This window comes from Narcine bancroftii, unplaced genomic scaffold, assembly GCF_036971445.1.
Source record: "Narcine bancroftii isolate sNarBan1 unplaced genomic scaffold, sNarBan1.hap1 Scaffold_109, whole genome shotgun sequence".
Lineage (NCBI taxonomy): Eukaryota > Metazoa > Chordata > Chondrichthyes > Torpediniformes > Narcinidae > Narcine > Narcine bancroftii.
Genome location: NW_027211835.1, coordinates 673,709 through 685,944, shown reverse-complemented (window position 1 = coordinate 685,944; position 12,236 = coordinate 673,709). Strand labels below are relative to the sequence as shown.

Genomic DNA, 12,236 nt, shown 5'->3' with positions numbered 1-12,236 from the left:
ACAAGACGATACCTTCTTACTTGCTGCAACCAAACAGGTCTGCAAGATACACCAACCTAAATAGAAAATATAACCAGAAATCCCAGAGATCATAAATTCAAAAGGATTGGTGAAATCTTTACTCTGTATTGTTAACACCAAAGTCCCTATATTTTTCAAGGCATTCGGACAAGTAACTGAGAAACATTGCATTTTAAACACATGGTACGTCAACTTTAAAAAATAACATCTAACTTTATGAGGAATGTGATACAACAACAGGAACAACGGATGGAATCAGACACATTCTATGAGCATTGGGAAGCAAAGAAAAATGGATTGGTTTTCCCTCCCTTCCTAAGCGACCCAATGACCAAGACAGGTCCTTCCCGACTTGCGAACGTAATGGAGTCAGATCCCACAATGGACGCAAGTCGGAGTTTTTCCCCCGTGCGAGGAGCCCTGAAGTCTTAGTGCCTATTATTAAAATCAAATGATTTGACAAACGAGAACAGACACAGGACACGTAAAACCCAAAATGTGCGGATTGATTTTGTGACTCAGCGTCTTGGGCTCCATCGGCTGGGGGCAGCCATCTTAATTTCTGTGCGCATGCGCGAGTCGTCAGTTTGCGCTTGCAAAAAGGATTCGGTTCGTGGCCCTCAGTTTGGACATGCGTATCAGCCGCACATGCGCGAACCGAAATCCGTCGCGAACCCACCGCGCATGCGGAAAACAGATTTGCAAGTCTCCTCTTTGCCCCTCCCCCGTCCCCTTCCCGCTGCCAGTTACTCAGCGTCCTCCGGCCTCGCCCTGTCGACGCCATTAGGCCTCGCACCGACGCCTCGGCTCCACCCAAACACCGCGCCGGTGCCGGTCGATCCCGGGTTGGGCCCGGCGGGCTGCGGTTCGCCCGCTTTCCCTGAACCGCGCGGCTGAGGAAGGTTCCGGCGCCGCCGCCAACTTCGTCCCGTTGGACCAGCGGCTACGCGACAGAGCCGAGCAGACGACGCCGCCGCAAATGTCCCGCCTCCTTACAGCAAGAGCCAATCAGGGCGCGAACCCGCCCATCAATCCAACCCGACTTCAGCGTCCAATCCAATAGCGGCCTCACCGAATCAACCCATTGGCTCGCGCAACTGAAGCAACCAATCAGCGAGCGAGCGAATACACAGGCGCACCCAATCAGCATCAGAAGACAGAAATCAAGCAGTCGAAGGAGCAGAAGACCCTTCGGCCCTTCCACTTTTTACTACTCCAACAACAATCAAATCCTTGGGAAACACAGGATCACTTTGTCCTGGCTCCAGGATTCCTCTGATCTCAAGCAATACATTGTACCCCAACTGCAAGGGAGACTATTTATTCTCAATCTTTCCTTCATATTTATTACCGCTTCCAATTCAATGTCAGCTACTTTTTTCAATGCATATGATCCCTCTATGAATGTGCATGGCAATAAACTCATCACATGTCCATGGATCCCAATTTCAAATGAACCTTCAACAGGGTAGAGAATTCCAAGGATATTACATTTTCATTGGAGACATTTCTTAAAGTCCAAGCAGCCGATCGGTTATTGGGAAATTGTGACACTTGGTGTTCGGCTCCTTTGCATTATCCTCTCTCGATCCGTGCTGCTGTGTCCTCTCATAATGTTGTCAGGTCATCTCCTTTTTTACCAACGACCAAGAGATCCATATTCAAACTTTCCTCCTATCACCCACTTAAAACACCCCAGAAACAAGTCTGACGATCTTTGTGCACTTATCACGCTTCAGGTAAGGAAACTGTACACATGACTCCTGATGTAAGATGAGCAAGACCATTCGATGTGAAATTGGAGCGTGCGCGCTACTGTGATGGGTGGAAAGGATGACACACACCCAAGAAATCAAAGTCAAAGACTCCTTTATTACACTGGTTGCTCTGCTTCTATTCTCTCCCCGCTGCTGTCGACAGGAGTGATGTCACATCCATGCCGGCCTCCAATTGGTCGGTGTTCCCTTCCTTCTTAATTCCTGCCGTGCGCATTGTCCCCTGGGATGAAAGTTGTTGGTCCCCGTGGACTCTGTGCAGTTGCCACATTCACCGGCCATCTTGTGTACAGGATGGCATCCCAGTTAGCATGATCCCCCACCTCCCTAGAAGCAGTGATTGGAGCGCTATTCGCTGCTTTCGGTCACCTATATCTGGGTCGTGGGGGCTGAGTGGAGTCCGGTTTGCTAATGTCCAGATGTGCTGGTTTGAGTTAGTCAATGGTGAAAGTCTCTTCCTTCGCACCAATATCCTGCACACTCACCGTGACGTGTGGAATGAACGATACACACCAATGAAGTCGAAGTCGAAGACTGGTTTGTTAAACTGGCAGCTCTGCTTATATACTCTCCCGCTACTGATGACAGGTCTTTCGAGACGGCAGAGCCAGCCTCGGATTGGTGGGTGTTCTGACCATTGCTCATTGCTTCCCACCATGCGGGATGTCACCTGGGACGAAGATGATTGGTTCCCGCAGGATCTGTGCAGTCACCACGTTCGTCAGCCATCTTGTGTACTGGCTTTCATCCTGGTGAGCAAGCCGCTACAACCATATATTGTGGAAGAAAATGGACCCCATATTTACAAAGGGTGGTTCTAACATTCCCTTTCTCCTTAAGGCCTCAGTTTTTGAAAAGGAATGTTAAAGTAACCGGTTCTCCTGTTGGGGTCCCTTGTCCTCATTTTTCTTCTTTTTCTTTTAGCAAGGGGATGGACGGGAGATGGGATGGTTTATGGGAGGGGGGGGATTTCTTTGTTCTTTCTTTTAACTATGACACGTGTATTTATATTTGATTTGTGTTATTATTAATTGTGTGAATTCTTTGAGGATGTTATTTATAAATATTTTTTTTCAAAATATCAGGTCAATCCACAGGACCTAAAGTGGCCTAGAGCAACACTGGGGACACCCTCCTGCCCCCCACCACCCCAAATATCAATGTGATCCACTATGATCATTGACAAAATCATCGAGGGCCCCTTCACCTGGCCAACAGCATCATCCAGCTATTCCCGTCGGGAAAGAGATCCAGGAATTTCAGAGCCGGTACCTCGAGGCCCAGGAACAGCTTCTCCCTCCAGGCAGGGAGAACGTGGAATGATTGATGAGCTGCTCGTACAAATACTCCTCCACTCTGCTATTTATTCATCAATATCGAGTAATTTTTTTGGACGTGCTGCACATGTATCATTTGTCTGTTGGTGTGAGGGCTTGGTTGTGTGTTTGCGTGTGTTTACCCCAAGAACTCTGTTTTATAAGGTCATACTTGTGCTATCCAAGGGTAATAAATTTGACCTTGTACTTTGGAGTGGGTGCAGAATAGATTTTCTGGATCGGTGAATATATCTCATGAAGCAAAGTTGACTGAGTAGGGCTTTTCTCTTCCCCTCCCCCCAACCCCGCAAACTTGACTTTATTTACAAATATTTTCAAAGAGGAAGACCATTCCAAGTCTTTTCTCCTCCTCCTGTTGTATCCAGATATTCCCTTCACTGCACATTGCTGCATACGTCTCTGTTTACCTTCATTGCCACCACATTGATACCCTGTGGTTACTGCCCCCCTCTGCTGTTGGAGGAGTTCCCCTTGGTCTCAGCCTCTCAGTGCACAGTTATGGAAGGATTATGATCCATCCCCATAGTGCCTTCGTGTTGGCTACGCCAAGCCTCCGTGCAACCCTCAGCATGACTCCTGCAGCCTGGAATGTGCCAGTCGGCAGCGGTCCCTCCCCGACATATCCGCTTGCTGAAAGACTGACAGGACACGTTTAACATAGAACACGAGAGCACACTACAAGCACTTCGACCCTCGATGTTGTGCCGACCGATGTATTCCTACCAAAATAAAAATAACTAACCCCTTCCTCCCTCATAACCCTCCATTTTTCTTTCATCCACGTGACTCGGAGCCTCTTAAATGCCCCTAAGGTTTCAGCCTTCACCACTATCCCAGTTCTAGGGCTTGTCCCATGTCCCTGACCTGGTAGGCATACACTGCATTCCCTCCCCTTGTCTCCCTCTTGCTCCCCCCACCTCGAGCCAGTAGGGAAGGTGGTTTCTGTCCCAACAGATGTTGGGGACCTCAACCAGGGAGCAGATCCGGGAGATGAACCCAAACTGCACCGAATTCAGGTTCCCGCAGATCAAAGCACGTCCGTGGGCCAAGGTGAGTGACCAGAGGTAAACCAAAGCTCCGGGGTGGTTTTGTCCTCTGGGTCCTTCCCCAATACTGTCCCCTGTCACTCACCCGGCCCTTCTCCAAAGCCCTCATCTCCCACCAGGCCTGTCCCAAACCCCTCCCCCTGCTGAGATCATCCGCAAAATTCCCCACTGGGCCCATCCCCAATGCTCCACCCATTGCTTGGACCGTCTCCAGAGCTCCTGTCTTCCACCAGGGCTTTCAACAAGCCCCTGTCCCACAACATGCCCAGCCAAAAGTCCCTGTCCCCGTCCCCCATGCCAATTCACCTGTATCCAAAGGCCCAACATCAGGTCTGTCCTCCCACCAGACCAGTTCCCTCACTGGGACCCTCTCCAATCGATTACCCATCACAACTACCCCACCAAAGTTCTTTAACCTTCCCCTTCCCCCACCCACAGGCCTTGGTATCTGAGCTGATCCTGGGACCCCTAGACAGTGGAGATGTGGGGAGGGCAGTGGTCCATCTCCTTCCCGTTGGCAATGCCCCATACCTTCACAAAGCTGGGGAATCCCCTGACCCTTGGCACACAGATATCTATCCCATCTGAGCCAGTCCTCTCTCTCTCTCTCTCACCCCACCACCCTAGAGAATGTGGCCCAGTTCAGCTAGCTGCTACAGTACACACTGCCCTTTACCTCTTCCCCAGGACTCCTGCTCCCACTTGTCCTTCAACGAGCTGTGTGCCCACAGCCAGGAGCTTCCCCCTCCTAGTTACCCTTGGCCCTGTGGGTGAGTGGGTGGGACATGACAAGGGTTTGTAGGTGGTGGAATTGGAGTAAGAAAGTTTGGGTTAGACCTGGGAAAGAGAGCGGTGATCATCCGGCTGGTGTGAGGCATTGAAGACGGAATCAATGGGCAGTCCCCTACCGGGTCCATCCCCCAGCATGTCTATCTCCAAAACTGACCCCGCCAGGTCCATCCTCAATATCATCCCCTGCCAGGTCCATCCACAATCCCGTCCCCTGCTGGGTCCAACCCCAAAACCGTCCCCCGCTGGATCTGTCCCCAATACCGTCCCCCACCGGGTCCATCCCCAATTCTGTGCACGCCGGGTCTATCCAAAATCCTGTCTCCCTCCGAGTCCATCCCCAATCCCACCCCCCGCTGGGTCCATCCCCAATCTTGTCCCCCACCAGGTCCAACCCCAATACCATCCCCCACCTGATACATCCCAATACCATCCCCCACCAGATCCATTCCCAAACGCATCCCCGCCGGGTCCATCAAAATCCCATCTCCTGCTGAGTCCATCCCCAATGCCATTCCCAACGTGGTCTGTCACTAATTCTTTTGCCTGACAGGTCCTCCCACAAACCCACTGGTCTCTCCCCAAAGCCCCTGACCCCCACCAGGTCCATTTCTAAAGCCATTGTCCCCCACCGTCAGGTCCCCAAAGCTCCTTCCTCCCCACGGGATCTGTCCTGAAGCCCCAGCCCTCATGTCTGTCATGTCTGTCCTCCCACTGGACCGATCATCTCGATCACCATTCAGAACTGCCCCACCCCAGTTCCCGAACCTCCCCCCTTCCCCCACTGACAGGCCTTGGAACCTGAGCTGCTCCTGGGACCCCCAGATGGTGGAGATGTGGGGAGGACAGTGGTCCAGTCTCCTTGCCGGTGGCAGTGTCCCAGACCTTCACTGAGCTGGGGAATTCGCTGACCCTTGGCACCGGGACATCTGTCCCATCTGAGCCAGTTCTCTCTCTCCCCCCACCCTGGAGGCTGTGACCCTGTGAAGGTGGATACTACAGTACACACTGCCCTTCACCTCTTTCCCCAGGACTCCTGCTCTCACCTGTTCTTCGACAAGCTTTGTGACTACAGGCTGGACCTTCCCCCCACCTTGTTACCCTTGACCCTGTGGGCGAGTGGGTGGGCCATGACGAGGGGGTTGTAGGTGGTGGAATTGGGTAAGAAAGATTGGGTGAGAGCCAGGAGAGACTGGTGATCATCTGTCCAGGGAGAGGCATTAGGGACAGAGTCACTGGGCAGGGGTTAGAGTCTCAGGGAAACAAGGGCACTGGAATTGGAAGCAATCGCAGCCCATGGAAAGTAGGAGGAAGAACCCTGGGAATCATTGAGAGTAGCAAGGTTAGCGTCGCGGTTTGAACAACGCTGTTAAGGGGCCATTGAGCCGGGTTTGAATTTGACACTGTCTGTGGGGAATTGTACGTTATTCCTGTGTCTGCTGGTCCTGGTCCTTCCACCATTTAAAACGTACAGGGGGTTGTAGGTCATTGGTGTAATTGAGTGGTTGTGGCTCATAGGCTGAAAGGGCCTGTTCTTGGGCTGCATGTGTCAATCTAAAATCTCCATCTAAAATGATAGTCCAGCCTGTCATGAATTATTTAAGGATTCAACTCAAAAGACTGGTCCAGATAGACAAGTCCGAAACAGTCCTTTCAGCCCGTCTTTTCTGATGGCCAAGCTGCTTGCAAACAGTCCATATCCCTGTCAACCTTTTCATTCCACGGACCCATTCAACTCACATTACATTGTCAATCTCACGGCCTGTGGGAAGAAGTTATTTCCCTGTCTGGCAGCCTGATTTTGTTCCTCCATATCTCCTTCCTGATGGTAGTGGGTCAAAGATGCTGTGTACTGGATGTCTGCGGGTCTATTTACAGGCCCCATCCCTGTACAATCAGAGGCCCCTTGTCTCAAAGTCCCATCCATGTGGCCTCTCACTCAGCAATCCCTCGTCGGAACACAACTACCCCCTCCTTACTTACCTCTACCAGCCCTTAGTATCCTCATGACAGTTCCAGGCACCTGTTATTTCAACCCTTGATGACCTGCGCCAGCTCTAATTTGGATCCTGCCTCACCTAAACTATTGGAATAACCTGCGCCTTCTACCTTCGAGAGCCCCAGGGAATCCGCGCCCTCAGCAGTGTCCTGCTGGTGCACCATCGAATGCCCTCCATCCACTTCCACGGGTTCCCTGCTGTTATCAGGCTCCTGGATGGACCCCACCCTGGCAAAACTACCCATATTTTCACTGATCCCTCTGAACCTCTACATTCCGTCCAGGGGTCAGGGTTGTGTTGTGGGACTGGTGGAGAACAAAACAACAATATCAGGAGACAGGGAGCTGTGTAGAGACCCCAGATCTGCAAGATAGGGACAGTGCAGAGACCCCCAGCTCCAGGAGACAGGGAGCAGCACAGAGACCCCCCCAGTTCTGGGAGAACGGCTGAGTTGTACACAAGTCTGTAAGTGGCTGGACCAGGAAGTATACAAATCTATGTTCCAGGGTAAACTGGATCAAAAGCGAGGAATGCACCTTTGTAAATCAGTCCGCTGTCCTCTTCACAGTCAGATCTGACTACCTGAAGGTGTCGGGGATCTGGCTTGGAGAGGCCGAGGCATGCAACAAAAAAATGGTCAGAGCCGATTGTAAAAGTCCACCAGAAATTGGGTCTGTGGGAATGACATTCCCTCTCAGTAATGGGGAAGAACCTGGTCATCAGGTGCAAGGTGCTCTCGGTACTGCTGCGTGTGATGCAGGCGTGGCCCATCCCACACAACTCTGCCCTGGCTATTACCAGAGCAGTTTCCCTCTTCATGTGGGGATCCAAAATGGATGGAGTGGGAAGGAGGTCCATGTACATCGCCAGACTATGGTGTTATGAGCCCAAAGGACCCCAAAACCCAGCAGCAATAGACATTCACCAGGACGAGTAGTTATATAAAGATAAGTTGTTTTTAATTATCTTTAAACATGAAAACAGAATCAAACTTTAACTTATCTCTATTAACTTAACTAACCTTAATCCCCTTTTAAGTCTAAGTGCACGTGTATGATGTGTGTGTAAATTTAAGAAAAGTTATTTGGTTTACAGTTCAATCTCACTTCTCATTCTTCCAAGTTCATTGGTTGTAGGCAATTCTGATACTGTGCATGGAATTGAACATGTATAAAGTTCACCAGGCTTTGCCACTCAGGAAAGTTCTGTAGGGTTTGCAGAGAGAGGTTTGTTGTTCCAGGATTTTCACAACTGCCATTGTTCCAGGATTTCCACCATTAGTCAGCTCAATGTGTCGCTGATAAAACTTGACCCATCATGGTTCTCCAGATGATAACTTCTTTCTTTCAGGCTAGCACTGTGGTCCTTCCTGTTTCATTTATTCCGAGAGTAACATCAGGCAGCTAGCACTTCCAGCGAGCACCTAGGATTAGCTGGAGGTTAAACATGTGGCTCAAGGGGTGGAGTCAGAGTCTGGGTTTCAATTCTTGGACAACTGGGACCTATACCATAATGATGGGTGACATCTTAATCCCAGAGGGACCAGTCTCCTGGCGGGGGCATTTGCTAGGGCTGTCAGGAGGGGTTTAAACTACTATGGTTGGGGACAGGATTTCAAGTTAGGCAGGACGGTAGGGTGAGGGTTAGTAGGATAAGGAAAGAGACAAGTTTAAATAATTTGAGGGAGGAAAAGCAGGAAGTAGTAAACAGATGTTGCAGTGAAAATTGTGAGAATGGTTGAGAGGAGGATATGCAGAAGGTAAGATGTTGGAGATCCCTGAGTTGTATTTATTTTAATGCCAGGAGCGTAGTAAGGAAGCTGGATGAGCTAAAGGTGTGGATTGACATGTGGCATTATGATGTGTGGCCATTAGCGAGACATGGTTGAAAGAAGGTTGTGACTGGCAGTTGAATGTTCCACGATTTTGCTGCTTCAGATGTGACAGAGTTGGTGGATTAAGAGGGGGAGGTGTGGCATTACATGTCAGGGAGGATATTACAGCAGTGCTGAGGCAAGATAGACTGGAGGGCTCGTCAAGAGAGGCAGTGTGGGTAGAGGTGAAAAATAAGATGGGTGAAGTTACTATTATGGGGTATATTATAGGTCTCCAAATGGGGAAAGGGAACTAGGAGAGCAAATGTGCAAATAGGTGAGGTATGCAGGTAAAATAGGGTGGTGTTGGTTGGGGATTTCAATTTTCCAAACATCGATTGGGAAACACAGTCAGTAAAAGGGCAGGATGGCTTAGTATTTATGCATTGTGTTCAGGATTGCTTTTTGCAGCAATATGTTGAGACGCCAACTAGAGTGGGAGCAGTGTTCGATCTGTTGTTTGGGAATGCAGATTTAGATCTAATTAACTGGTTTTCAATCGAAAATGTAAGTAACAAATTATATTCCATCTGCAGTTCAATTCTTTGTTTGTAAAGTTCTTCAGTAGGATCAGTCACATATTTCTTATCAATGTCTTTAATCTTCTCAACCAATAGATGAATCTTGTTTTTGATGCATTTCTTCAAAGCTACTGAGTAAGAAATAATTTGACCACGAATATAAGCCTTGAATGTATCCCACAATATTCCATAAGAAATTTCCGTAGTGTAATTTGTTGAAAAGAAAAAGTTAATTTGTTCTTTCATAAATTTAACAAAGTCTAAATCTTGCAATAATGTAACATCAAAACGCCAGTGCTTAATAGTACAAAACAGAGTCTTTGAATTTAAGAGAGAGTTGTAATGGAGAGTGATCCGAAATGGCTATAATGTCATACTTACAAGCAGTTACAAGTGGAATAAAACGTGAATCAATAAAAAAGTGATCAATTCTCGAGTATGAATGGTATACATGAGAAAAAAAGGAAAACTCTTTATCTGTCGGGTGAAGAAATCTCCAAATATCAACAGCTCCAGAGTTAGTAAGGAAAGAGTTAATATATGTAGCCGATTTATTCGGTAGGAGCTGTGAAGGTTTCGACCTATCTAGCAGGGGATTCAGACAACAGTTAGAATCCCCACCCATTATTAAATGATATTCATTTAGATTGGGTAAAATAGTAAACAAAGATCTAAAAAACTCAGGGTGATCTACATTCGGGGCATAAACATTAATCATGACAACCTTAATATTGAATAATAACCCAGTAACCAATAAGAATCTGCCGTTAGGGTCTACAGTGATGTCATGTTGAACAAATGTAATAGAGGGATCAATAAAAATAGATACACCTCGAGTCTTAGAGCATGAGTTGGCATGAAATTGTGGGCCTTTCCAACATTTAAAAAAACGCAGATTATCCTCCTTCCTCACATGAGTCTCCTGTAAAAAAATAATCTGTGCTTTCAGTCTCTGGAATACTTTAAAGACCTTCCTCCTTTTAAACATGTTGTTTAGATCATTAGCATTCCAAGAGACAAATTTAATGTTTTGATCCATTACTTAGGTCAACCCTCCAGTATATAAAGGGTTAACCAAAGCAGGGACCCATGCGCCCGGAAGAAGAATTAAGATATAAGGAAGGACCGGAAATGACGACGTGTCAGCCATATCTGTAGTTCTAAAAGAAAAATCAAGAAAAAACGAAAGAAAATGAAACATTAAAACCCCTGAAAGAAAAACAAAACCCACCCCCCACCCACAAAGCCCCCCATCTGACCAGAGAGTGATCAGAGAAAAAAGAAGAGATAATACTAAACCTACCCCCATGTCTTCAGACGGCAGCTCCTAATATTAAGATAAGATCTAAATCTGATTTTTATGTGCATAGTGAGAAATCGGGTAAACTGTTGGCTAATCATCTGAAGAATATTTCAGTTAGACGCCAAATTGTGGAGATTCGCAAACAGAATGGAGAACTGACTGTTAACCAGGAAGAGATAAATCAATCTTTCCAAAATTTTTATACATCCTTATATAGTACAGAATCCCCTCAAGACCTTAGTAATATGTTTAATTTTTTTAGAACATTTGAAACTCCCAAAAGTATTACCTCAAGATAACTTAGAATTAAGTAAACCCATTACAGATTCAGAGATCAATAATACTATTTTCTCACTGAATTCGGGGAAAGCACCAGGTCCTGATGGATATTCTGTCGAATTTTATAAAGCTTTTTCTTCTACTCTCTCTCCCTGGCTGATTAAGATGTTTGATGAATCTATCACATTGGGTAAACTACCACAATCATTTTACAGAGCTACGATTTCTCTAATCTTGAAAAAAAATAAAGACCCGACCGAATGTTCTTCTTATAGACCTATTTCTTTGTTGAATGTTGATTCTAAGATCTTCTCTAAAATTTTAGCGACAAGGCTAGAGAAGATATTACCATATATTATCTCTGAAGACCAGACTGGATTCATTAAAAATCATTATTCTTCCTTTAATATTAGAAGATTGATGAATATTATTTACACTCCTACACATAAGTCTTCAGAATGTGTTATTTCACTAGATGCTGAGAAGGCTTTCGATAGAGTAGAATGGCCTTATTTATTTACAGTTCTTGAAAAATTTAATTTTAGTCCGATATTTATATCTTGGATTAAACTTCTTTATAATTCCCCAGTTGCCTCGGTTTTTACTAATACCCAAAGATCACCATATTTTCGATTATTTCGGGGCACCAGGCAAGGGTGCCCCCTTAGCCCTTTATTATTTAACTTAGCTTTAGAACCTTTGGCAATTGCTATCAGAGAAGCACCCAATATGACTGTTATTATTCGTTGCAGGGATATTCATAAAGTATCACTATATGAAGATGATTTATTGTTATATATTTCCAATCCTGAAAATTCTATTCCTGCAGTTTTATCTTTATTAGCCAAATTTAGTAATTTTTCGGGATATAAACTGAACTTAAATAAAAGCGAATTATTCCCTTTTAATGGATGGGTTCCTATTTATGATAGTTTGCCTTTTAAAATAGCTAGAGACCATTTTATATATTTAGGGATTAAGATTATTAAAAAACATAAAGATTTGTTTAGGACTAATTTTTTCCCTCTATTGGACCTGATCGGCAGTTTACTTACCAATTGGTCACCATTATCCCTATCCATGATAGGCCGAATTAATGCTATTAAGATGATGATTTTACCTAAATTTTTATATATATTCCAAGCTATACCTATTTTTGTTCCTAAATCTTTTTTTGATAAGGTCGATTCTAAATTGTCCTCATATATCTGGCAAAACAAGAATCCTAGATTGGGGAAAAAATATTTACAGAAATCTAAACTAGAGGGAGGGTTGGCATTACCCAACTTTAG

The 12,236-nt window shown here is 46.2% G+C and overlaps 1 protein-coding gene across 1 annotated transcript; it reads left to right on the top strand.

Annotated features, from left to right (window-relative positions):
- The first annotated feature begins 612 nt into the window (after window positions 1-612).
- Window positions 613-3,293, top strand: LOC138750234 (uncharacterized). Its single transcript, XM_069912358.1, has 2 exons — window positions 613-2,548; window positions 2,882-3,293. The coding sequence occupies exons 1-2, from the start codon at window positions 1,958-1,960 to the stop codon at window positions 2,960-2,962; spliced, it is 672 nt and encodes a 223-aa protein (XP_069768459.1). The 5' UTR covers window positions 613-1,957; the 3' UTR covers window positions 2,963-3,293.
- Window positions 3,294-12,236: the final 8,943 nt, after the last annotated feature.